The sequence below is a fragment of the Hypomesus nipponensis genome, chromosome 19 (genome assembly GCF_054491055.1).
Source record: "Hypomesus nipponensis isolate SF chromosome 19, ASM5449105v1, whole genome shotgun sequence".
Lineage (NCBI taxonomy): Eukaryota > Metazoa > Chordata > Actinopteri > Osmeriformes > Osmeridae > Hypomesus > Hypomesus nipponensis.
The window spans coordinates 12146801-12174442 of NC_140379.1; the positions used below are offsets into that span (position 1 = coordinate 12146801).

Here is a 27642-nt window from a genome sequence, read left to right on the forward strand (position 1 = left end):
CTGTATGGTTACAGTGTATCAAAGAGGTGTAGCTAGCTGGACCCAAAGTGTCCAGTTTCGTAAGAGACAGTGAAATCAGAGGGATTGAAGCGAAGGAGGATATGGCAAAAACATATGATTATCTTTTTAAATTGTTACTAATTGGAGACAGTGGAGTTGGAAAGACATGTCTTCTGTTTCGATTCAGCGAAGATGCATTCAACACTACCTTCATATCAACAATAGGTCAGTTCTGTCATTTATTCTTATACATTTAAAATTGACTGCTGTTACGTACATAACGGTGATGAACAATGGGAAGCAAGCTAACGGACAGCTGAATGATTTGTCTTATGTTGTCTTTTGACAATTTTGTGCACGTTAAATTAGTATGAGGAACGAGGCCTTCGCCTGTATGCAGAATAAGCACGAGTTGTCATATGTTTTTTTTTTTATGAATTTAAGTCAGAGGTGATGTTTCGTCTAGCAACGTGCAAAACGGAAACAACCAGTTATTGTCATGTAGCTTATCCTTACCTGTTGGATGTGTACTACAGGTAGACTGGTAGAAATAATGCACATTTGATTGTTTCTTCTTACTGTCACTTTCAAAATACTCTTTGTCAAATGGGTAATTCTTTCAATCTCATAGTTGGGTTTCATACAATTGAGTGTTAGAATTTCAAATAAAGGTAGAGGGAAATTAGACCTTTTTACTCGGAAAATAAGAAACATTCCTTAGTTCAGTTAAGCCTTCTTGAAAACAAAATATGCAGCCTTGCATTAAATTCAATTCAATTTGAAGGAAATTAGGCAAAATAAGTAACCATGTAACTTTGTTTCAAGTGCATTATTGGACAAAATCAATTTATTCTCACATTATAATCCAGGTTAAAAAGTGGGCTAGTTTAAACTATAATTTTTACTAGAATGGCAGGAAGGTGTTGGTTACTTAGATTGTGTTGCCTTTCCCTTTTCTTTTTCTTTTTTTTGTTCCCATGACTTTACTTCACTACATTGTTGAATTGTGAGCTTATACATCTATTACAAAAGCAGGTTATTGAAGTCTGTCAGAAAGTTAATCTATGTAACCCAAGAACACAAAGTTCGCTCAAAACTTACTTCTATTGATTTGGTAAATCATCATCTTAAAAAGACAAAGTTGAAATATGATTACAGTTGATCACCACATTCATTGTAAAACAGACTTCTTTAGTAGACTTTGCTCTGCATCAGAGTAGACAGGTGGTTGAGTTTTTTCAGGTTTCTACGTCTTTAGTCTTCCTGAAACAGGAAGTGTGAAGAGGCTCTTTCTTTCAACAGGATGACAATGTTATATGAAGATAGAGGTGTGCTCTCAACCTTGTGCCACAGTATAAGCTAACCACAGGTACAGCACATGCATATGTAAATGTGTTGTCTGTTTAAGCGGTTCATGTGGTTAAAGTTGCTCAGAGACACATTTAGTTTCACTTCAACCCAAATTGGCATGCTATGACTCTCTATTCACTGATTTGATCCAGAAACATTAATGTGTAATCTTCTAATCAGCATTGATGTGCTTCTTACTAAGGAAAACAAATCTCAGCAGACCGTAAACATTCTCGATGCTAAGTAAGTCCTATATCCTCAGGATGAGATGGAAGTTCCAGTTGGAGATCAAGCTACTGGATAGCTGTTAGGCAAACCCTCCCTCCCACCTCTCCACTAAACTAGCTGCTACTGTAGGGCCACACAACAACCATAATGATCCCATCCTATTCAAAAGGGTCACACATTTTCCACAGGACAGCTGTGCTGTTCAAAACTGCACTGTACAGCATGAGTATTGGGAACGTTGTATGACTAAGAGGGTGAATATCTAATGATCTCCCACAATTCAAGTCTGTCCAACAATGGTCTGTGGAAACAGAAGCCGTACTGTCAGAAATCTGCTTTGAGTCTCGTGAGCGTCAGCTGACCGGCTGTTGTGTTGAGGGTTGGGCTTTATGTGTGTGTGTCCGTTATGTGTAGGCTGTGTGAGTGTGTTTGCATAGTTGTATAGGCTAGGCCATCAGTGTGTGTATAAGTGTTAGTATGTGTGAACGAGCAACAACGTGTGTTTGTGCAGCCTGTGTGTGTCTGTGTGTCACTGTGTGCTTATCCCACATTCTTCCGCCTGTCGGGGAGCTACCAGCCGGTCTGTCACATCCCTTCCTCTTTGTATAAAACCCTGAGAGGAGAGGTTAGTGACCTCTGGGCCGGCTCCGCTGCAAGCTTCCCTAATGACCACCACCAACCAGGTTCTTCTTCCTGGACAGTGACTGAGGGTGGAGGGAGGGAAGAGGGAAGCTCTGACCGCCAGTAACCCCCCCCCCCCCACACACACACACACACACACCATGCTGTGGAATCAGAACCACCCACCAACACTGCATGGAGACTCTCTGTCTTTCTCCCTGGTGGAATGCTCCAGCCAAGCCCCTCGCAAAAGAACGGAAATTGAATCACAGCCATTGGAATTCACCCACTGTGGAGTTGTTTCTAAATAGTGAATTCTCCTCATTGTTGTTTTTTTTGCTGTTGTTGCTTGTTCTGAAAAGGAAGATGGGCAGATGACAATTTGTCCCATCCTTGACGGGGGTTTTACTTCCCTAATATGAGTTTAGGATGACTGATCGGTGAGGTTGAAACAAAGCTAGCTAGTCTTCATCCTCTTGGAAGATGGATTTTTCTGTTGGTGCGGGAGAGGAAGTTTGATTCATTTGGTGTTGTGAGAAGTGTTGTTTCAAAACCTACTGAAGGCTAATAGCACAGCTATTCTGTAGGTTTGTCAAACCTAATTTGGGCCAAGACCCATGCTCATTAGTATACATAATACAGTTTGGATTGGAATTAAATCATTATTACAGATGATCTGAAGTGAAGACATTGTTGTTAATTACATGTTTTTTAACCAGTTTTTGCTGCAGCCCACTACTTCCTGTCAGAGCTGCTTTGACCTCTATTTGTCATGCAGCAACGGAAGCCTCAGGAACATCTCATTATGCTTTAATATGGACACTTGTTCCAGCCTTCGACTGATAATTGACAAGGGTCCTCTCAGGTTACACACCAATGACATGCTCTGTCCTTTCCCATGGTTTATTTTGATGGCGGCTCTTTTCTGTAAGACATTGAAATGTACGAGGGTTAGCCAAAAGCAGAGTAATAGTGCTAATAGTGCTTTGGAGTAATTGGCAAGGTGCTCCCAAATTTGATTTGCAAGCAATAGCTTCTAATTCTCTCTCTCTCTTTTTCTGTCTCTCCCACTCTCACCAATATGGCTATTGTTAGTGGAGAGCTTTCATGAAGTAGACAGCTGTCCAGGCCAGGGCCAGGGTTTCTGCTTTATTTAGCCATGCCAGTTTTGGGGCCAGTGGGTGTCAGAGGGGTTGAGGATGCCTGACAGCCCTGCATGCTCTCTGTGCCGGGAGAACCAGGAGAGAGAGATCATCACCAAGCTAACATCATTCCCTTGAGCACTTGGAGATTAGGGTGGACACCCTGGCCTGCCTGTTGCTGCATTGGCATGACTATCAACTGATATCAGTGGACATGCTCTCACGTCCTGTACCCCACATGTAGTATTGTCAGAAGTCAGAAAAGGTGTGTGTGTGTGTGTGTGTGCATGCATTCCACATTGGTATAAGTGAGTAGGCATACCCTGAGGGGCACTCTGGTGATGTGTGTGTGTGTGTGGAATGGAGCTGGGCAGTGCGTTATATGAGCCCGGCACTGTGGGCCTCCTTTAAGCACGCAGACCTTTAAGCCTGATTTTAGACTCCCCCCGCAAGGGATCCTCCCGAGCCCTGAATGACTCCAAAGGTTGTGTGACCCAATCCCACTTGTACCACCCACTTCTTATCCTTTCCAACATTGTGGATTGGAAAGACTTTGACGTAACATCCCTGTGCTTAAATTACGTCTGAAACTGTGTTGTCTGAGGCAACCAGATTGAGGTGCTGGTGTGCTATGTGTTTGTGCTTCTGAACCAAAAAGCACCAAAAGAATTGACATTGATGCACAGGAGGCAGGACATCAGGGTGAAATGTAAGAAAATAACATTGTTTTTGTAAGCTGATTAAGCTAACCCAGGTGACTGAGACAGTTAGTATTGGATAGATGTAGTGTTGTTTCAACACTCGGTTTTAGATTACTTAGACTTCATGTTCTTAATTCACATATCAATTGATTCATATTGATTCATAACTTTCCCTCATTCCATTACAGGTATTGACTTCAAAATCAGGACAATTGAGTTGGATGGGAAAAAAATCAAGCTTCAGATATGGTAAAATATTTTTATAATCTTTCTTGCAAAGACCATTGACATTGATATGATTTTCCATCCAGACCACATGACCAGTACTAGTTGAATAATTTGCCAGCAGCATTAGGTAAATCTGATACAAAACACAGTACAGTAATTGTGTGTGTAGGTAGGTTGATGTTGATGTAGATTAAGTGTGTGTGTGTGTGTGTGGGGGGGGGGGGTTGGGTGTGTACATGAGTTTTGGCTGTGTGCTTGTCTGCATTTATGGTCTTGCAAATGTGACTACATTCTCTTGACCTACTTATCATTGGCAAATTCACATATGCAAAATATCCTTGTCAATGTTTAGAATGAGATAAGATTCCCCCATCCCCTCTTGAGTATCAGAGTCTGTTCCAGGCATGTGCATTGTGTTTTGTCCTTCTTATACACTCTCTTCTCACGCAGGGACACAGCTGGCCAGGAGAGGTTCAGGACCATCACAACAGCCTATTACAGAGGAGCGATGGTAAGACCCCACCCCTCCAATTCACTCATTGGACACAGTATCTTTGAAGCAACCTTTTAGGTCTGTTTTTTAGATGAGCCCTAGCAGACTACGGGACCTAATCTGACCCAGATTGGTATTGAGTCAAACATAGTCCAACCATGGTGGACGTTCTGGCATGTGTTGGTGTCCCCACTCCCTGCACATGTGTTCCATGACTAGTGAGATGAATTATTAATTATTTATTGATTTTATGTTCAGCACAAGCTCACAGTTCTGACTAATTTCTCAATCAACAGAGGCAATAACAGATAAGCCATTCACCCTCAATCCCTATCTCACTCTCAGGTATTTGAGGAGCAAAAGTCATTTTTAGTCCTGTAAAGCATTGTTGATGATCATGAGCTCATTGTATATATATGAAACACATGTTCTGAGTGAAGAAGCACACGTGACTGTGGAGTTTCCCGCACTCATCCCCCTCACTGCAAGATACTGGACCAAGAAATCCCCCCAGTTGATAGTGTTGTTCCTGTCGGGGCTGTGCATATTGTTCCTTTATGTTGGTCACACCCTCTCAGTCCTACGGCGCCTGACCTCTCTCTGGTACGCCTTCCAGCTGGGCCTTTTCACTTCGTTTATTCTGTGGTCAGTTTAACCATTGGTGTGTTCTACAAACAGAGAACAGAAATGTAATCTAATTCCCTGTGTTCATTCCTGAAAGGTTCTGAAATGCTCCCCGCGTTGTGTTGTGAATTGGTGTTAGATTTTATACATTTTTGGCTTCATAAATGGTCTTGTTTTGCCATCGTGGGACTTGACAAGTTTAAAGACATACAGCACCGGAACAGCGCAGACATCCTTACTGAGTCATGGTTTGAAGGCTGATAGGTTGGGCTTTTCCTGTTCATACCCCAATGTGTGTCACTTCCGCTGACATCCCTTCCTTTCCTTTGTCCTGCAGGGCATAATGCTGGTGTATGACATCACCAATGAGAAGTCATTCGAGAACATCAAGAATTGGATCCGGAACATAGAGGAGGTAAAGCTAATTAGCAAGGCTAAATCACCACTGTGGAACAGCTGCAATGATCCTTGAGAGGACCCACAAAAAGTTTAATTTCTTTATACTATGTTGCCATCTTCTGAAAGATTTGGGTATTGCATGTAAGCACTTTTGATTCTCGGTTTCAAATGAACCTAAACAAAAAGGCGGTCATTGAACATTTCTCGGGGGGGGGGGGGGGTTGTGGTGAAAGATGCTCTTGTCTTTATCAGAAACAGCTATGTAATGGTTCTTTCTGTGTCCCTCTTAGCATGCTTCTTCAGATGTGGAGAGAATGATTCTGGGGAACAAATGTGACATGAATGACAAGAGACAGGTGTCCAAAGAGAGAGGAGAGAAGGTATGCAAGGTTCATTATGGCACATTTGCTTTTGCAGTATCTCATAGCTTGATTGATGACCATTCAAGATTATTTTGGATGACGATAATGATTATTTTTTTTGTCTTAACATATGACTCAATCTACACAGTTGGCAATTGACTATGGGATCAAGTTTTTAGAAACCAGTGCAAAATCCAGCATAAATGTGGAAGAGGTGAGTTAGACTGTTCATCATCTTGTAGTCGTGTGTTTGTATAGAAAGAACAGTTTGTAGTTTATTGTGCAAGCCATACACTTTGACCAGTGTCTTTGTGTTTTATTGGAACAGGCCTTTTTTACCCTCGGCAGAGACATAATGACAAGACTCAACAGAAAAATGGTATGTTTACAACCCTGTTTACCACCCTTTTTACGACCCTTTTCAGACCAGCTCAGAAGTACAAAGAATAATAATATTTTTTGTCCACTTCACATTTCATGTCACTGTCTCTTTTTTCCAGAATGACACAAATCCTTCAGGAGGGGGTGGACCTGTTAAGATCACAGAGAACCGGTCTAAGAAGAGCAGCTTCTTTAGGTGTTCGCTACTCTAGTGGCACTAACTCCACAGACTATCACAGCCTCCACCTGCTCCTCCTCTTTACACACACACACACACACACACACACACACACACACACACACACACACACACACACACACACACACACACACACACACACACACACACACACACACACACACACACACACACACACACACACACACATACATACATGAGCACGTAAACACAAGCTCAGTGGGCCTGGGCAGGGCTGATCCTAGTTGCTGCTCTTCTGTTGCTGCTGAGAAGCTGAATGTTTTGCAGCCCCCACACTGTCTCTTATTGAGAAAATATACAACAAAAAGTAAAGAAAAGGAATGCTCATCATCATTTACTCTGTTCCCCCTCCCCATGCTCAATCCACCCTTCCTTAGACTTAACAGTTGTTCCCCTCTCCACCAGACGTCCTGTGTGTTACCTCCTCCAGCTCCTCCTCCATGTCCCCTTCACTATTTTCAAATACCCATTTGGACTACCCATTTGGGATACACATTTGGACTACCCATTTGGGATACCCATAAAGTTGCTAAAGCTGCCTCCCCTACTTAACTTTTTCCACAGTGCAATTTTTTTTTTTATGGTGAAGATTGGCCCCAGAGGGTCGGTCAATTTGCTTTGTATTTCATCTGCCTGCCTCTGAAGAGGAAAATCACAAATCATGACTGCCCGTTGAAAAAAAAACTTTGTAGCGTGACTTGATAGGAAGAAAAAGTCCCTTTTTAATTGACCAAAGCTGATTGCATCTCATGGTGTTGAACACTGTTTTTGACATTCATTGTACATCTATCCTTGCATTGATAATTTTCTAACATCATTGTGTAGTCCCTGGATGCGTGGAATGTTGGAGATGGAGAGCATCCACATTTAGGAGGGAATTGGTGTGGAGCAGAAATTGATTTTTACCACTTCTGACAATACAGTGAGGGTTAAAAGAGGTTATTTTGCACTTTGACTAAGGTTTCACGTCATTCTGACTGTAGGATCATTATTGCTACATTTTCCCCTCAATCACTGCACTGTATTAGGACAAGCTCTATATTACACTGTAGAACAAATATGTTTATTTCCATAATGTGCAATACTACATAGAAAGTCTTCCCTGACCACAGCCCTTTGTAATGAAGACTGATTAGACTGTAAATCTTTGACCAAAGCCAATGTCTATTAAACACCTGTGATTTCAGAGTTTGATGTAGCGATATCCAATACTTAAGTGTCTTTAAAAGCCTTGAATGTTTTTGTGTTGGATCTTCAGCATTCCATTCACTGAAAATGGCCTTGCTAAAAGGGATGAGTACTGTTTTTGAGTCAACAGTCCTGAAACAAAAAAACAATAACTTTTGTAGCAGATATTGAAGGAGCAGCGTATGTAAACCTCTCTAGTGAACTGTTGTGTTTAATGCAAAATTTGTTATCTTAACTATGGTATTATATTTTTGTATTGTATTCTGTAAAACATTGGACTCACATTTTACTCTTAAAGTACTTGTGAACCATAGGAAAACCACTTAATGCATGCTTATATTTGCGCATTGATTGCAGAAATAAGTTGGTGAGATTTTTTTACTGTTCCTATTATGATAGTATTTGATCACTCTTAAAACATTTTTCTTTTATTCCTTAAAAAAAATTAGTGTTAAACAATTGTTTACAAAACCACTGCAGCAGTATTACTTTATCTTTATGCTGAGTGTATGTCAGTGTGTATGTTGTGTCTGATACAAGGTGCTTTTCACAAATGCAGATTACATGTCCATTGCCAGTTATCAAGGATAGTTAATGGTTATGTGTAGATCACCCCTTAATGTCAAGATTGTATTGACTTAAGAAAGCACTCATTACATTTTTTAACATACAATCACATTTATGTGACGTAAAGTTCATGATTGTAATTATTCTACCATGTAAAACCTTTTTCAAAACTTTCTGAAGTTTTCTTTTAAAATGATGACTATTCATACTGCTATCAGTCATCATTCCCTTTTTTATCATACATGTGCCTCAGAGTTATACTGAGGATTTTAATGTCCTACGTTTTACAGATTTTGATATTATAGATTCAAGTTCAAATCAGTGGATTGTCTTACAGTTGGAAAAATACTGTCAAGTTATTTCTACACATTTTCAGATGGTGTGTTTTGACACTGCTGAAATGTTTTATTGAAGGATATTTGAATGCTTGAGTTACATTGACCTATGTGTTTATTATCATTAGACCTGTTCTCGTCATGCAGTGATAAAAAACAAACATTTATCATTTCGGGACCATCAAATAACATTTGCGAATAAAAAAACACATACAGAAATATGAAGAATTTTAGAACAGTGTAACAACGAAAGCTAATCAGTGCTTTGATACCCTTACAGTCAAATCTGAAAGACACATTCAAGCTAGCTCATTCCTCATCTGCATACTTGTATGGAGCTTTTAACTTGTCTTCCTTGACCTTTTGTCCACTCTGTAACATATCAATCTAATTGCAGTGTGAACTGACATTGTATAAAGAATAAATAACTTCGTTTTTATTCATTGTGTTTGCACTTAATGTCTATATGTTATGTTTATTGTTGCAATTTTGTGCTTGTCCATTAGCTTTTTGTGGATGCTTTATATTTACAACATATGAACATGTTTTTTCACTAATCAATTGATCATTGGATGGTATAATAATTTCAGAACTAAATCTGGATTACACAGAGGTAGTTATACTTTCCCTTTATTCCTCATAAGCATAAAAAACATGTCAAAAACCCATTATGCCTCTAAAAACACAGATTTTGCATTGAGTCTTAAGTAGAAGTAGAACAATTTATTGGTCTGTGGTCCACATACAAATCCATCCAAAGCCATTGCAATTGTATAGCCATAAAACAGGATGACTTTCGGTGGATTCTTCAAAAGTCACTAACAAATGTAAATTAAGAATATGAAGTATTCTGATTTGTTGATTTAATTTTCATGTGTTCACCATCCCCATACCTATCCCAAAATATCTGCCCTCTTGATACTATAGGTTTGAGTTTGTGCATATATAAGATTCACTTTCCCTTTATAATGAACATAATAATATATCACTCATATCCACTAGACAGTATCAGCAGTCTTTATCTTGATTGGTGTCCTTAGAGTCTTCCCAAACCTTTTCCCCGGACCCTTCAAAAGCTAATGCCAGGTCCCTGACACTGCTTGCTGCCCTGGGCTTCTCCAGACTGTTCCCTCTAACCTTAGCTTTCCTGGGGTTGGTGTTCAAGCTCTTGGACCTGAGAGATGGATACAACCTGTCTTCCGCCACTAGCAGATGATCAATATCCTTGGCTTCCTTCCCCTCCTTGTTCACCTTGGCCTCTTGGGCTTCCTCCTCTCCATCTTGCTTGCTCTCGACAGTCCCTGGCTCTTGTGTCTCTGCTAGCACTCTCTCATTTACTGGTATTCTCTCAGTAGTTTGTCTAGAGGGGAGTGGTATTTCATTGGCACTCACCATTGATACCATGGGAGAGTGGCCAAACGGACATGGGTGAACTTTGTACTCAAACTTGGATGCCCAGTCACCCATGATAGGGGACTTAATCGCCTGCTCTGTAGTGGAGCTGTTGTAGTCCATGGCCCACTTAGTCCTAGCTCCCTCGGAACCTTCGGCAGGTGTAAACATTATGCTACTCATGGATCTTCGGCTGGAGGACGGAGAATGGCTGAGGGTCTCTGAGGGACAGTATTGGAGAGTCTTTGCCCTTCCCAGGGGATACGAAATGGCCGCTTCCAATTTGATCTTCTCCATGGCCACCCCGGCTTTCTCCAGGGCAACATCCATCAACTCTGTGCTGGGCTTTGGTGGAGGTTCTATAAGAGCCGGTGCTGCGGTTTCCTGATTCTCTGCATCACATGGTGAGATCAGGATGTCTACACTGGAGTTGGATCGTCTCCTGTCCTGAGGGACTATCACATCCAGCGTTGCCCCATACTCTCTGACTGTAGTATTACCAGCCGAAGCAGGACTCAAATCGTGAAAACTTCCCTTCCCCTCTGGACTCTGGCTTCGTTTTTCTCCAGACTCTCCATATTCAGAATGCCGATCGTCGCTGTTGTCCAGGTGGTAGCGATAGATGCTGTAACCGTCTGCGCTGTTGATGCTGCTGTGTCGCAGTAGGGTGTTTGGTTCACCGACAGTTGAGCTCCCGGATCGTGTCCGAACTAAGTCAGCGCGGTCCACCCCGGCCAGTTTCTCCAGGGCATTCATCATGCGGCCAGAGAACTCCTCCAGCTGGGCCAGTCGAAGGTCCACCGTCTGTAGGGAGGCCTTCATGGAGTGCTCTCTCTCGTTCACCTCTTCCAGGCGCATGGACATGTTCTCCACCCTGAGAATAGACAAGAGAGCACAGTCACATGTCGGTGTTAACTTGCTGATGAGCAGAACACATTAGGTTTGTGTCAGTATCCCAGTACAACGTCAGGTTTTGATCAATTACAAGTATTTGTAAGTTTGGGATGTGTATTTGATTAGAGAAAACCTTCATTGAAGAGAGGAGCATTACTATGACTAAACCAAGCACCCCACATATTTGAACCAACTCTGTCCTATATGACCATGAAATTAATTAGTTTGTTTTCAGCCGTGACTTCTACCTCTCAGACGTGACTCGAATGCGTTCGTTGTTAGATGACTGTTCCTCATCCTCCTTCTCACGGAAGTACTCTTCGACACACTGCTCCTCAAACTCATACAGGTTCTTAAGCTCCTCTGAGTTCAGCACAAGCTCTGTTGAAGGGCAAATATCAACTTGAACAGTAGAGTAGCAGTGTCCCACCTTATCTTCTCGTAACACAATGCAAATACATACAAATAACTAATTAAAGCCCATTTATCTTTCATGAGAGTTTTATCTAAACTTTCAGTCTGAGACATTTGTTTGTTAACAGTGCTACCATTGTTTGTTAGGTTACAGAGCTGTTGTTGCGACAATAATAAGATGGCCACAGCACTCACGGAGGCCTCTGTCTCTTTCATCTTGCTCTCCCTCCTGTCTTTTCTTGCAACGGCAGCAGATGCGTTTGAGGAGGATGTATATGTGGCTGAAAATAATGAGGGGGGGAGGCAGGATTGGCCGGTCATGGAAGGTCATGATCAGCTGGTAGCGCTGGAACTTCCACACCTGGTTGGAGATGGACTTCACCTCAAAGAAGGTGTTGCTGTCAAAAGAAGGAGGAAGCGGTTGACCGGTCACTTCAATACACCTTTTCTGGCTTCCCCAGAAAAACTAACTGTTGTAGAACCTGTATATCTGACAATTATCAACATTTTGTGAAAATAATAACCAACTGGACCATATACTTTACAGTTGACAAAATTACAGCATATGAGCAAAAGTCCTCGAAAATACAAATTGCAAGTGTTCATGCTTTCCTTAAGTGCAGTATTCAGTCTACCATCGTGTCAACTTACTTGAAGACAGCTATAAGAAGGTTGACGAGCAGGATGTTGGCCACCAATAAATAGCAGGCCATGATGGCAGGAGTTAGCCAGGCACCGGGAATACAAGGTGGCAGTTTTTTTCCGTCCTCATCATACAAGTTGTCACCACATGGTGCTGAGCAAAAGAGGTTGAGTTTCAGTGTCTTTTGTGTCGATTTATTGGTAACTTCATCGGAATATAAGAAGATTCTGCTCTTGCTCTCATCCAGGTAAAAACGTAATTACTTTAAAATAGTTTATGGACATTATAGAAAATACCAATGGTGGAGGAGGGCAATGAAATATTACTTACGGTTGATTTCCATTGCATAGACTACCAATCAGTGATGCAAGCAAGAGAAAGAAAAGGAAAGGCAAAAAGTAGAGAAAGAGAATAGTACAACAACAACCAGGCAATCAACCAACCATCATTCTGCCAGGAGGAGCACAATGCATCACTACTTCATACATGTGTCTGCTTTAAGTGAAATTAAAATAGAAAAGGAATTGACCTTCCACTCGTCAATATTATTTTCTGATTTGTGTGCACCAAAACAAATTGGAAGGATCCTTATTCTAACTGCTGTATGGATCAGTGCATCACTAGATTTGAATCGGAATTATGTTTATTCTCTGGTGCTTCATCCATGTAAATGTTTTTAATGAAAGCTTTAATCAGTAAGAGATTTGACTTTTGTGCTATCTTCCTCTAGGCATAGTGCAATACAACAATTTAATTATACAGTAGTACTTCTAGAAGGCAGATGATCATGGTAAAAGGCTGACACATTTTACATAATTAAAAAACACTTTTGGTTATGGAATTAATGTTGATGATTATTCTGTCAGTAGTGTGTGCTGTGTATGCACATACAATCTCTGAAGTAGTTATGTAATTGATTAGTGCACTGTGTAAATGGAGTCCAAGGGATTGAGCTTAATGCTTCCATTGGATGTTATGGATTTTAAAATGAATATGTTGACCACATTTCCCTCTCAGCTGTCGCAAACACACAATCTATCCATCAATGGAGACCTCTTAATCCCAAAAATATTTGGTGAAAGTATTAAGTAATTTTCTGTTTGACATTTCCATAAGCAACACATTCATAGAGGAGTAGTGAATGTACCAGTAGAGGGAGCAAAGGACCACAAACAAACTCACAAACTGACACAATGCAATCACAGTAAAAGTAAGGAAACGGTAACAGTGAAACTGGGGCTGGAGAGGCAAAAAGATTAACACTGAAAGGTTTACGGATCATGGAGTCATGGAGATTAAAGTACAACTGATCATCCGCCCATGAAACAGGAAACAGAATCTTACTATGAATTCTAGTCTTACGGTCTATCGAGTCCGCAAACACTTCTCCATAGATCATCCAGTAGGGCATGTAGAAGATGTTCCGGGCCAGACGCCAGGTAGGCTCCTCGTCAGGGTGAAGGATGGCCTGCCGTGCCACACCAAAACTCATGAGCACCACCAGCATGATCACCACAAAGTATAGCATGTCAATCATCTGGAAGACAGGAAGAGGAAACGCCCAGGATATCAGTTGTGGTAAGAACGAGGAACCACCAGAGATAGGGATATTATACTTCACTGAATTTCCCAAAAAGTAATTTAACTAACCCTTGAGTTTTTGATTATTAACATAACATTCAAGTTTTGGATCTCAGGTTTATAAAAAATTACACCTGAACTGGGGAAGTGAGAAGAACTGAGAAGATTAACTGGGGCAGCTAAGCCGTGCAAATGCTCAATGAAAAACCCGTTTCTTGATCTTACCATTTTCCCAATCATCATGACATATGGTCCCAGGTACTTGTTGACCCCAAAGATGTCCAGAACGCGGATGTACCAGAAGATTATGTCAATGCAGTAAATAACCCGGCCCCAACCCATGTAGGGCTCGTTCTGCAATCGCAGCATAAGGCCCAAAAGGAACACAGAGATGGCTACCAGGTCTGTTATATTCCAGTACTCCTCCAGCCACACGTTGATCTTCTGCTTTAGCTTACCCGGCTCAGACATCAGGATCTAGGGGACAAGAGAATTGTCAGAGGTTCTGAGCCAGGAATGCAATGTACTGTGCACACATCTAGTGTTAGTTCTTGTCTGAAAAACAATTTAAACTTTGTATCAGAATCAGCCTTTTGCAACTTTACCTGCCTGACTTTTTCCAGTCCCAGAGTGATGATGTAAGAGATAACGATACCCTCTTGCAAGGATGGCCAGCGTTCCATCTTCACCAAGATGATGTAGTTGTACAACATGAGGTATCCAAAGTAAGTGATCTGTATATCAAATAATATCAAGATCAGAAACAGGCATTTTGAAAACCCTCATTATCTTGTCAAGGAAACTCAATAGAATGAGGAACATTGAAGAACATCTGACCTTTTGCATATTTAGTACACTTGTACTAAACTACAGTATGAGAGGTCAATGTGTCATGTATTTTCTTTTTCTTAATAACAAAAGAATACTTGCAGTGTTGAACCAGAACTTGGTGAACGGGGTGTTGTAGAAGTCATAAATCTTCCTTCCAATTGGAACTCTCCTCTGCTTCTTATGACCTTCCTCTTCATCCCCCTTCTTGGATACTGCATCAGTGTTGACATCCTAAGATCACGGACAACATCTGCTTATCAGGCTACATATTGGAACACAGTACACACAAAATAAATAATCAGCTACCATGTGGTGGATTGCCAATCTAAAATACCCTGCTGGATTTGTTGTCATCATCTTTCTCCTTAGCATCTTCATTTTCTGATGAGGCCTGATACGTGACTTCATCTCCAAGGCGGAAATCCAACAGTAGAATTGATGGTGGAAAAACAATTCCAAAAATGACCTGAGGACCAATGAATGAGAGCGTTTTTTAACAACCTTAAAATGTGAATATTAACTAGCCTTTACAACCAATCTGTTTGTTGTCTGTTTGTCATAATGTATTCTACAACTCCAATATATCCATTGCATGAGTTAGTCAAACTCTAAAACAAACTGCATCAGTCAAACAAAAAGTATAGTAAAGAATATGCAGCCAAACTGGTATTTGAAAGATCTCATCCAGTCTGGATTTCAACCGATGTGATTAACCCCCCAGCGTGGTAATGCCAGAACACCACCCACCCTCAACCCATGGCTCTTTCCCATCCTCAGACAGCCCATCCACATGTCTGTCAACAGCATCTGGCTGCAGGTGTGGGCGATAAAGTCTCTGTGTTTGGCAGCCACCGCCAGCTTCAGACAGGTGGAGTTGCTCCAGTTTTTCAGTTCGTAGGTCAGAAGCTTCATTGCCACCTGCTCGTCGTGTTTATAGGATTGGTCCAGGAGTTCGTAGGCAAGCTGGCCAAATTCCCTGGGAATCGATGACAAAGCATGTTTGAATGTTTCACAGAGCTCATAGGTTAGATCTAGTAGTGGTCAATAATCAGCTGGTGCTGTGCTAAAATTCATGTCTTACATCCTTTATCCTGAACTTCACATTAGAGGATACAAACGTTTTGATTGACTACTCACTTGGAGTTGTTTTCCAGGTCTTGGAAAATGTCATCTACAAGTTCACTCTGTGAAGACTCGTGGGCCATAGCCTTATAAAGCTTACAAGCGACCAGTGCTTTGGCCATGGCCTCCTCCCCTCTCTGCCATAAGAATAGCGCCATCTTCTGGCGTTTCATCAGTACTGCCCAAACCATCAGTTCATGGAATGGGTACTGGAACCGGCTGACCTCAGGGTCATCTACATCTATGTCCAGTTCCTCCTCTTTCTTCTTCTTATTTTTCTTGCCCTTGCCCTTTGAACGTGGGTCATCATCCTAGTTTAGGAAAATGTAGATACCAAATATTACACTTTAACGGATATATTAGCCTTGTGCTGAAATCCATTGACAGTTTATCTGAGCAATATTCAACAAATATCAAAAGACAAACCTCCATTCCCAACAGTTTTAAAGCTTTTGGCTGAAAAAGTAGGAAAATATACAAGGTAAGAAATACATTCATGTGAGTCAAGTAAGTAAAGAAACCAGAGTAAATACTAATATAATTTAATTTGGGGGTTTTGTTGAAAGAAAAAAAAGATCCATACTCTTTTCAACCCATATAGGTTGTTGTAAAGGATGCGGAAACTCTTCCTGGTGTAGTGACAGCGATAAGCTCCGCCCATGAGGAACTCCAGGACCAGACCAATGTCGATCAAGGTTATCTGGTAATCAGGTGGAAGATTTCCCTGCAATAACAAAATCCATTAGATTATTGAATAATTATTACAATATTTAGGGTTGTCCCTTGACTCAGCAGATATATTCATCAACATAAATTATTACAATGATTGAGAGAAGGAAATAACTACCTTTTTTACATCCCTGACAACAAAGTGGAGGGTGTTTGTTGGCCCCAACCTCTGGAAAGGACAAAAATAAATATATCTTTAAAGATGTGTATGCACAAAAACATAATAAAAGGTTTAATGGAATATTGTCATATATTTTTAATTTAAACCTGTGAAATACAGTACACTGTATTTATTAGAATGCACACTGAACGCTTATACATAAATGGTGACCCAAATACATTTACATTACATTTTAGTCATTTAGCAGACGCTCTTATCCAGAGCGACTTACAGTAAGTACAGGGATATTCCCCCGAGGCAAGTAGGGTGAAGTGCCTTGCCCAAGGACACAACATCATTTGGCACGGCAGGGAATCAATCTGGCAACCTTCTGATTACTAGCCCAACTCTTACTAGCCCGCTCAGCCATCTGACTCCAAATATTACAATTATTACATTTACATTTCCATTGGACTGCACGTTTTGTACCTCTTTAGTTTAAGTGCACTTTACTATAGCAGATTAAGATGATCCCAAACCTCTTCATGCAAAGGTTAAGCGATAAGATAATAGTATGGAAAATGTAAACAATTGTCAGATTTTAAAACATTGTTGAAAACATAGAAAAGGAAAAATTGGAGGTAAAAGTGAAAGCTTTATGGATGTTATCTGCAATGTAATTTGACATTTTGTCAACAAGCTTTTCATTCATACCTTTCATTTTTGTTTCATAGAAAGCTGCAACAACATTTTCAAAGACACAGAGATTCATCAAGCAAGGTGTCCTGCTCACCGTGTTGTACAGTTCCTCCAGTCGAGGAATGGTGAGAAAATGGTGAATGTTGACCCCGTTCTCAATCAGCAGCTTGACAAAATCCACTCTGTCCAACACAAGTGCATCCATCATGGCCTGCTCCAGAGAGTTCACCTAAATGATGTTAAAATGGTCAAAACATGTATCTTTCTGAGGATTATCCCTTAACGCTGCGTACAGTGTCTGTCTGACAAACTTGTCACAACTTTGTCACATCCAGATAAATTAATTGATTGGACAAAGCAGGTTCAGGCATCTGACCCTCTAATTCTGAATAAGTGAACACAGTATTGAAAGAAAGCATTGAAATTAATGATCTCACCAGTGTAACCCCACATGCCTTACCAGTATAACTTCATAATTCAACAGATTTCATATCATAGCAGAGTACTCATAAAGTATGACAAAAGATATTAGCAATAGAAGCTAAGCCTAACCTGTTGTATTGCCTTGTATGGCAGTGCACTTAATGTTTCCTATTGTCAATTATATGGGTTATTGCCACTGAAGGAATTTTACCCAGTTAAGCAGCTCTAATTTCCTGGGATCAGTCTCTACAGGGGGCTCAGGTTTGGTCTTTCCACCCTTGCCCTTCTTGCCACGGGCCATCCCCTTCCCACCTCGCGGCGCGGCTGCTGGACTCTTGGGGCGGTCCTGTGACGGGGCGTTGGTGGGCAGGGCACTCACAGGCTGCAAGTGGGAGCAGGAACGTTTGTCATGTCACTACTTTGTTCTGTGAGTATATGTAAACATTCCAAAGCTAAAGGTCTTCCAACTCACAGGCCAGTGGTGTCCGTACACAAAGATCTGACTGCGAGCGATGTCCACTCTGTTCCAGGCCAGGGCCAAACTCAGCTGGTCTGGGGCTGAGGCATTTGTGCCTAAAATCAAGAAAACTAAATCTGTTTTGTTGTTTTCCAAGAATTTATGTTTCATCCAATACAACACAATCTTTATCTGCATTTAGCTTATAATTACCAAAATATTAAATGTTTCTTCGATTTTCACTTTCAGCAGTTTCCATGTGGATTGTATTATAAATGTCTATAATGTACAATGTAATTCAATGTACCTTTCAGTAAAGCAGTCAATATGGACATCTCAATGTCCTGCTGTCCTTCTGAGCCCATACGAAACACTGTAATCTACATAGAAATAGAACAAATGACATATGGGTCAATAATCTCCTAATATTTAGTGAGCATTTGTTGGTTTATACTGTGAGGTGAAGCTGGAATCATTTGTCTTTTTCATATTTTCTTTTGAGTATGCCTCACAGACAGTTTTCAGGTGGCACCAATAACATAATTAATATACATTTTCAATCTCTACTTCATCAACCTTCATTGTTTGCTAATACTCTAACTGAAAAAATGTCATAGGTTGTCCAGTGAGAAATATAACCACTTAGTAGACAAGTGGAGTCAGTATTACATATTGTGCATTGTGCATTGTGGCCTGAACAACAGAACCAACCCTTGTCAGTTGTTGACCAACACTGCAGCACAAACTCAAACAGTGAAGGGCTAGCGAATATCCCTTAACTTGATAAGAGTGTCTCTCTTGGTGGTGCCACAGACTTCCCAATGTATTGAAACTGCAGTGGTGTCACATGACAGTTTCTGTTATAATGCAGCTTTGTGGTTGACTGCTTGCACTACAAGTCTGCAAGTCATACGAGCCTCATAAATAATTGATGATAAACACCTGCACTAGCACTAGGCGCTTGTTTTACAATTCCCTCATCAGGACCAGAATAAAGTCCTTTGACCTCTCCTCCTTTGTGTTCAACTCAAAAGCTATATTTTTCATTAGTACATACATAATACATGAATCTACGTGTAATTCAGAGGTTGATTATAAGTGGAGTTTCAATCAACCTGTGTACTGGTATTTGTGGCCTTCAGCTGTTGATAAAAATAGATGCAGTGGATTGTGAGATTAAGCAAAACACAGGGTTATGAACAGTGATTGTTGAACAATGGAAAATCCCCATTTAAGCTGTAAAGCTTATTCAGTGCACTTAAACCCTGCCAGCTAACATGGGTGACAATGATAAAAAAATAACTGTTAAGAAGAATATTGATGTCAGAAGAGATTCTTGAATCCTGGCGTCCATATGTTGGGTGAAAGACAAGGAAAGTTCATGAAGTATGGAGATATACAGTACAGTTCACTGGGTTCTTACACTGGAGAAGGTAAAGTGGAAAGGAAAAGTGCAAAAGGGTAATGGTGCGGAATGATTTGATGTTCGGAGGTCATTGTTTGATTTTAAGGTTATGTTCATAATATACTTGGAGTTCAAATGACCACTGTGCGATATTGGTGTACTACTGTATTGTATTATCATGTTTAAGTATTGTTTTACAACATTTTGGTAGTTTAGAATATTCAGAAAGAGATGGAAGTTTGATGGATGGACAATGACACATAAATGACAGTGCAAGATGAAAGGATTGAATGGTTGTTTTATTGACCGTAGACACATGAAACAAAACATTTATTGACCTTAAATAGTCTGTCAATTTCCATTGAAATATTTGGTCAAATCATTACTACGATTACATTCTTAAAAAGTGCTTAAAAACGTTCCAGAAATGACCACTAGTCATTTGAATGCAGTCACAGACTCACCAGTTCTCTTTTCTTCATACACTCCATGACCATGAGGAAGATTTGTTGGGCTTGGCTGCGGTTGTAGTTAAAGGTCTTCTGGATGGTCACCAGAAGCTGGTCTTTCACATTATCACTCACCAACCTGTGAGGAGAACAGTCATGGACAATAAATGCCAGCTCGAGGACCAGACAGTGGTGAAACTACAGTATGATGAAAACAGAAAACATGACACATAAGAACATAAGATACAGGCACATAGACAGTTCTTACCCATCCTCCTCTGAGTATCTGTGGGCAAAAGAAATGATGTCAGACGCCCTTCCACTTCCGTCACACACAACCACTGGGACCGGAGGGTCCTCCCTCAAGCTCTCCAGCACGATTGCGATCACATTGGGTCCCCCTTCCAGAATCAGACACACCAAAGGGACCCCTTGACCCAGACCTAGCAAAGCAGGATAAAACAAAGACATGTTATGATAGCACAGACCAAACATATATTGGGTCCAACCCCGAAAAATTTTGGAGGCCAATCTTGCAAGAGTAGTATTTAATGTGTACTGGTATTACATAGCTTTTGCAGATTTCTAGAAAAGTTGAAGTAAGTGGTGACAGCTGAGCATCCCTTTGCGGTCCCTGCCTTATCACTAGCTCCAGGCATAGGATGACAAAGGGAAACCCACAGGTCACATAAGGGTCACATTCTCAGGCACTTCAGGCTCCAACAATCCCTCTCTTGACCGCATATTTAAATTACTATGACTACGCCACCTTTCAAATGTTAATGTTGATAACATAGCTGAAGCACATCTTCTGTCTGCTTATGTCAATGCAGCCTTTTTTGAACATTAAAGACAACACCAAAGGCTACAAGAAGACACTCAAACTACAGATATTTTTTTGTTCAGATGTTTGAAACCAATATCCTGTGGGTCACCTACGTGTGTTGATCTTCTGCAGAGATATGTGTTTCTCCAATTGTCGACGAAGCCTGACCTCGGCACCATACTTTCCACATGTCCCGTTGTCTGCCAGAATGAAGTGTGAATGACTGCTATTCAGGACTGATAGCTTGCTGAGAGGGTTGGACATGGTTTGGTATGGCCTGGTTACCTGTATGGAATGAGGGGAACTTTCAAATGACTAGATAAACTTGGGTGTTGCAGAACATATTTCATCAATTCGGGATGAGTAAACATTCTTCAATGTTTCTACAGTGTCTAGCTGTTTACTTCAGCTAAGTCTTATTTTGCAGCTGAAAAACTTTGATATGTTCCTATCAGTCCCCCTTGACTTACATCTCTACCAATGAGATCTTCCTTGTTCTCTACAATGCCCCAAGGTGCAATCCCAATGGCACAGACCTTCCCTCTGGACTTTGAAGAGTGGTCTTTCAAAGCATCTCCAACATGGCGGATCACTCCTGTGATGCAAAAAAAGTATTTGTCAAGGAAAATATTACTACCGACTCATTGAAATACATATTATTAAGAATACACAAATTCTTTACAAAGTATTTTTTAAGGTTATGTAAATGTTTCTTGTACATCATGTAATCACTCGCTTACTCTGTTAGCACATCACTGCATTTGAACTGTCACTTTTAAGATACCTACTTAACAACCAGTAAGATCTGTCTGTTAGTTACGCACCGGTGCTGACTCCACCAGTAAAGATCCAGGCTCCTGTGGTAACTGCAGCCTTAATCAAGCCTTTTCCAAACACTTGCTTCAGTTTGGGCTGCAAGTCAAAGTTCTGGAGGCCCCCGTGGACAGAGATGAGAAGCGTGGGAAGCTCTAATTGCCAGTCTTTTACCATCAGATGAAGCAAGTTGTCTGGTTTTGAGTCATAGGCCACACGAATGTACTGCAGAAAAGACAGGACAAACAGATTGCTATCAGAACAAGCAGAAGTGACAAGTTTCAGTGGAACCCTTGATCTTCTGTCTTATGGTGATATTGTCATAATAACTGAACATCAATTACGTAACTACATTCAGAAGTAATGACACTGTTGCACATAGACTTATAAATCTACACATTCATAAATAATGACTAGAGTTTGAAAAGGGCATTTGGTGTTTTTGTGCTTTACCATGGCCTTGTTGGCGTGGCCTCCCCCCTGAAACTCAATGATGCCATAGGCATCTGTGGGGGTAGCCAGTGAGTGTTTGAGGACCGACCATCGCTCATGAGGGACCTCCACCTGCTGGTGGCCTTCTTCTGAGGCCTTGTTGGTGGCTCCAGGTACAATGGCTACGTGCTGGTTCACCATCTGACCACAGCTGCACCTAAGGCCGACAGATAAGCAATGCAATGTGAAGGAGTGTAAAAAAAAGAAAGAAGAAATGCCATTCTCCAATTCAGAATGGGTGACGATATATAGTTGATGTTTGGGGTTTGTTTGAAAAGAATGCAACAACACTTGAGCTAAATTCACATAAGAGCTACTTATAATTCAGTTTGAGATGTCATTCAGTCAATCAGAAAAACTTGCTCGGAAAATGTAACGTGCAGAATAAATGTCAGTGATGAATGACCAAGTTAAGTATCATCCGTAAAAACAGATAATGATCTGCTTTAGCGAAAAAAGCTTTTACTGCTTTCACCACGCAGCATTGAGCCTTCATGCAGCAAAAAGCTTATTTGACCTTTATCTCTTGTTTGGGTGAGATTTTAGCCCAAGGATAGTCAGCATTTTGGATGGATTTCATCCACATTATGCCTTGTTGTTGATACAATTTGTTACTAGAGAAGGGGGAATGGTTTGTTAATCTGTGGCTGTTTAAAAGCACATATGTACTTGGTCAGTGAAAACAATTATTCACCTCACTAAATATTCCAAGACTGAAAAATAAATTGCAGGGGAGTAAATTGTAAGAGAAAAAAATACCTGTTCGGCTCTTTGCTGGGAATGATTTGGATACATTCTCGTTTTTGGAAGGTCCTTTCAATCCAAGCCTTTTGGGCCTGCCGTAATAAAAATACATAAAACCTTGTTTTTATAAAGCAAAAATGTACACAGGGTCAATATTTTCACAACAAATGCATGTTACATTATAGATTATATGTCTCTTCTGTCCCATGAACTGAATAATTGTGTTTGGAATGTATCAAACCTTTTAACGTGAAGGTTCCAATTACAAAAACACCATCAGCTCTCTCTTCCCTTTAGACTGTCTAGAGAATGTGTCTCCCTAATTACTGTGAGAAAGGTGTTTTTTCAATTACACAAGTACCAAAATGCTCAGTTCTTGATGCATTAAATCCTCTTATGTGGGACCTGCACCTAATCCTGCCTAAATGCGGCAGTACAGAGCAGGCTAAAACCCCTCTTCCATTCTAAGGCAACCGCATGTGTGTGTGTGTGTGTATGAGGGGGGGGGGGGGGTATTTACAGCCAGATACTTGTAATGACTTAGCATTATTATGCTGTAGTGATTAAGCATGCACTCTACAGCAGGAACATTGGCCAATATTGTATAGCACTTTGAGAATTACATTCACTCAAGATTATGGTAGATTTAACACAAGAACTAACCAATACAGTCACGAATGTTCAAATAATTTTGTCAATCATCAGCATGTTTCTATTAATGACATCTAATTTGATTTAAGTCTCTTGTTCAATTGCAGCAAAGAGTTATTGAAAGTATGTTTAACTAATGTATATGCATCAACTTAATGGTGTGTTTTCAATTTGACCACCGTATTTCTGCATATACAGCATGCATATATCAATATTTAAAAACACAAATTTGAATCTGCATGAAGGTGGTTAAAATTATGACTTCCAAAGGGGAAAAAAATCCCCTTTTTGAGTGGAAAACTACACCAATTATGGTTTAAATATTAGTAAAAGTAAAGCGGAGGTAAAAAAATCTGAGAAATGCAATCTAAACTTTGTTGCAGAAGAAATGTTTTTGCAATAACCCAACTTCCAGTCCCAGCTCGCCAACTTGTAAAACTTGTTAAGATTGTGGACACAGTGGACACTGGAGATATAAAACCTTTCGCTCAATCAGATGAAAATAGTCAATGAATACAAATAAATCACATTTGCCTTTACCGAGAGAACAACCATTCGTAGTTCATAAAAAAAAAAAAAACATTATTGGACTACCAATCAACAACCGTCCTAAACAACTGTCCCAAAATGCTGAAAGTGACCTTTTATATTCAGTCTCTTTTCAATCAGTTCAATAAGTACAGTATTAGATCACCAGTCAACTCAGGTGGAAAATCATGCATGTTTCACATTTACAAATGCAAGCGGACACAAATATTGCACCAAACTGTAATACATAGTAAACCCTCCATTCAAAAGATGTTTGTATTAAGATGCAGTTAAATCATAAAAGCCACTGGAATACTTACCGTTCTTCCAACAGGAACACACCAAGAGTCACTCAGCAAGTCTAACTCAACCCTAGTGAGAACCCAGCACTAGTTAGCTGTTCCCACTAGACCTCCAAGCCCGATGAAGTCTACAAGATGTGAAACTACATCACTTTATGGAGCTGGGTTCATATGATGAGCATGTGAGCAGGCTCTTTGTTCAGGCAAGTCTTATGACTCCAGTTCAAGGTAATCCTTTTGGGAGTCCCATGACCCATCTCCTTGCACACAGGGTATTTTCATCCTTGGCTGGAATGAGGCACAACAAATCTACTTTGAGAACTAACCCCCCTTTCCATTTCAAATCTCTCTCCTTTGGTGAACTTTCCTCTAACTAGCTCGCCTGGCTGGCGTTGCAACTCATGATTGTCTAGATGTTACTTGAATACTTAAGATAAGATGAGGGAGAGGAAGTATCAACAGATGAATAAAGAAAGAGAGAGAACAATAAAAAGGACAAAAGCCCTGTAATGTTTTATATCAGAATGTCACACCCCCTACTGCTCTTCTTGAACTCTATTTGCATAATTGAGAGAATTGGACTCTGGAACATTTTGAAAGGGTCTCTTGTTGGAAATTGACGGAGGCAACTGGTGAACATAAATGTTTTTTTTTTTTTAGCTGCTGTATGATGTATAAATCTTTTGTCAAATCATGTTGACCTTAGGTAATTTTGACTAGAGGTTGCATTTTTACACTGCAGTATAACATACTGCAGCATCGCATGTGCTGCTACAACATCACTTTTACATGTAGTTAAGTTGTCGGTATGTAACTGCATGTGTCATCAACATTAAGGAAAATATTCATAATTTCACTTAAATTATGAACCAAGTTGCTAGTGAAGTAAATGCCATTCTTTGAAAAATAGCCAAGCAGATTACAACATGTCCTCTCTCCCCCTGTGATTCAGGAGCAGTCCTAATATGCCATACTTACAGCTTGTTTTAACAGCTGAGCCGCTGCAAGACGTTTGAATAGGATTAGCTTTTGTTTTAAGAAATTAACGGAATTCACGTGTAACAAACGTAACACAGTATTTGTTTAATAAGGGGGAAAACATTTTTGTGATGACTATTGAGTTCAAGAGAACAATAAACAATGGTCACTTCTTTGATTAGAAGTAAATAGGATTGAGGTTTTGTGATTTAGACTTTGACAGGAGATTATTGGTACTTGTAAAAGAACAAATTGTTTTGTAAGCAAACTGAATAAAACATTTTGAAATGCCTAAATAGCATTGGGATGGCAAATGAATGAATATACATGGTATATGCGTTAGACATTATTACAGATGTCATGAGACACCACAAGGTTTGTGGATCCACTGAACACACTAATTTAAGATGACAAAGTACAATTGAATTAGATCAAATCCATGGAGAGAAAAAAACACTGGGTCATGCAGTTTGAGAGATACTGCTATTGGAATAGGCATCTTTAGATTTCTGCAGAAGATCTTTGTCAGAAATTTGTTATAGAAGGCACAAAATACTTAGGGTGTGTCGAAGATGCAACTGGTGGCATCTGATATTTTTTCTCCAGATAGTGATTTCACAGCTGTGTGTTTTCCAAGCCTATAAAGAGCCTGATTGTCTTCTTTGGGGCCGGAAAAAGCAGGGAGTCAGTCACATGAGGCCGGCATGCCGTCGATTAGCCCTCAAATTGTATCAGGTGGTCTGTAAGACTAAAAGTCTGTGAGGGTAAGGAATGCTGCAGTGGCTGATGGGATTCTTCTGCAAAAGCTTTCTCCATGTTTACTTTCTCTTAGTCCAAAATCTGGATAATTTATATTCTAATCAAGTAATAGTATTTGAAACATTTTATAACATAATTGTTGCATTATGTATTTTGGGGATATGAAAATGTATTTTTTTTTCAATCATTACAATTTGGAAAAAAGATAAGCAATTGAAAAATAAGCATTGGACAGATGTGGTTTTGCTGCCTGGATGCCTGTGTATCCGCTTAAATACTCATTTTCAGATCACTCCCTATTGTATTTGAGTGCAATCTAGGAGTTCATTTTATACATTTGAGATGATGATAAAATCCCTCAAATGTGTGTGATTATGAATTATGGTCTTTTCCCAGCCTGGTGGGTTAAGTTATACTATCCTGCATGACCATTCTACATACACAAGGGAAACATAAACATAGTCATACTTACTGATTCTTAATCTAATTTATGAATCATGAAGAGTCTTAACCTTTAAAAAGCGTTTTACTAATTGACTGTCTGACTGATTTCAAGTCAGAGAAAATAAGGAATGGAATGTTTTACACACAGAAACACAGGAAGCCAAACAAACAGACAACACCTTTCCATTACTCTGTTTTGTCTCTGTGTAGTAATTTTTTTGTCTACTCTTTAGTCTTTCATTTACTGCTCAAACTCAGGATTTGTTGTGCACTGGGGGAGCATTATTGTTGTGTATTAATCACAGAAAGTGAGGCACATTAGAAAGAATAAAAAGAATAATCTGGGTCAGATGGTGGAACTGTCACCACCCTTTCTCCCAGATTAACATGTAGTACTCCAATCACATCCTTGCTTGGTACTGTAGGTTACTTCCTGCCTGGAACCCCTTTTACAGGTGGAGACAGAGGACAATCACGGTCATCACTATAAGTATTGATACAGTCCACTTGCTGAGGGAAGGTACAGCACTACACCGACAGTAACTTCAGAATGCTACTGAACTTTGCTTAAAACATTTCTGGCAAGACTTCACATTCACATTATGTACCATTTAATTATGTAGCAAGACCTAGATGCAGGAAATGTGTTAAAGCCCTAGTTTACATGGTAGGCACCTGGTGAGTGACCAGGGCACCCCGTATAGTAATAACAATGTAGCTATATAGGAAGTGCTTACATTTACCCACGATTAAATACATAAAAACCATCTGTGTACCTAAAATGTTTTTAGCATAGGTATTGCCATGTTTAGTTACCTTACTGTAAAGTATTGCCAAATGTATGCCAAATGTATTTATATTCATTGTACATGTTTTCAAGTCATGCTTTGTCAATTTTTTGACATAAAATAGAATGGTACTTCCAAAAATAACTTCCCTCAAAATATCAATCCATTATTACCTGTTAACAACTTTCCAAACATAGTAATACATACTCGTCAACACACTCCGGGCATAGGTATTTTTCCTACCTTCTGAGACCCTGCACTAGAGGAGGAGCGCTTGATGGAGCCCCGTTTGATGGACCCACTGGTCCCTCTCCTCCCTCCCAAGCCTCTGTACTCCAT

General features: G+C 40.2%; 2 protein-coding genes across 2 annotated transcripts; one reads left to right on the forward strand and one right to left on the reverse strand.

The window, feature by feature from the left end:
• On the forward strand, window positions 1-9282 carry rab8b (RAB8B, member RAS oncogene family). Its single transcript, XM_084682620.1, has 8 exons — window positions 1-225; window positions 4231-4291; window positions 4721-4781; window positions 5725-5802; window positions 6077-6166; window positions 6297-6362; window positions 6477-6527; window positions 6649-9282. The coding sequence occupies exons 1-8, from the start codon at window positions 102-104 to the stop codon at window positions 6739-6741; spliced, it is 624 nt and encodes a 207-aa protein (XP_084538746.1). The 5' UTR covers window positions 1-101; the 3' UTR covers window positions 6742-9282.
• Window positions 9083-27642, reverse strand: trpm1a (transient receptor potential cation channel, subfamily M, member 1a). Its single transcript, XM_084682600.1, has 27 exons — window positions 27547-27642; window positions 22869-22945; window positions 22071-22266; window positions 21629-21842; window positions 21275-21399; window positions 20918-21089; window positions 20247-20421; window positions 19994-20117; window positions 18432-18504; window positions 18140-18240; window positions 17879-18049; window positions 17339-17473; window positions 16564-16614; window positions 16300-16440; window positions 16143-16172; window positions 15732-16027; window positions 15342-15570; window positions 14929-15060; window positions 14694-14825; window positions 14369-14497; window positions 13989-14240; window positions 13545-13719; window positions 12513-12533; window positions 12191-12335; window positions 11735-11937; window positions 11374-11506; window positions 9083-11105 (listed from the first exon to the last, which is right to left on the reverse strand). The coding sequence occupies exons 1-27, from the start codon at window positions 27640-27642 to the stop codon at window positions 9848-9850; spliced, it is 4986 nt and encodes a 1661-aa protein (XP_084538726.1). The 3' UTR covers window positions 9083-9847.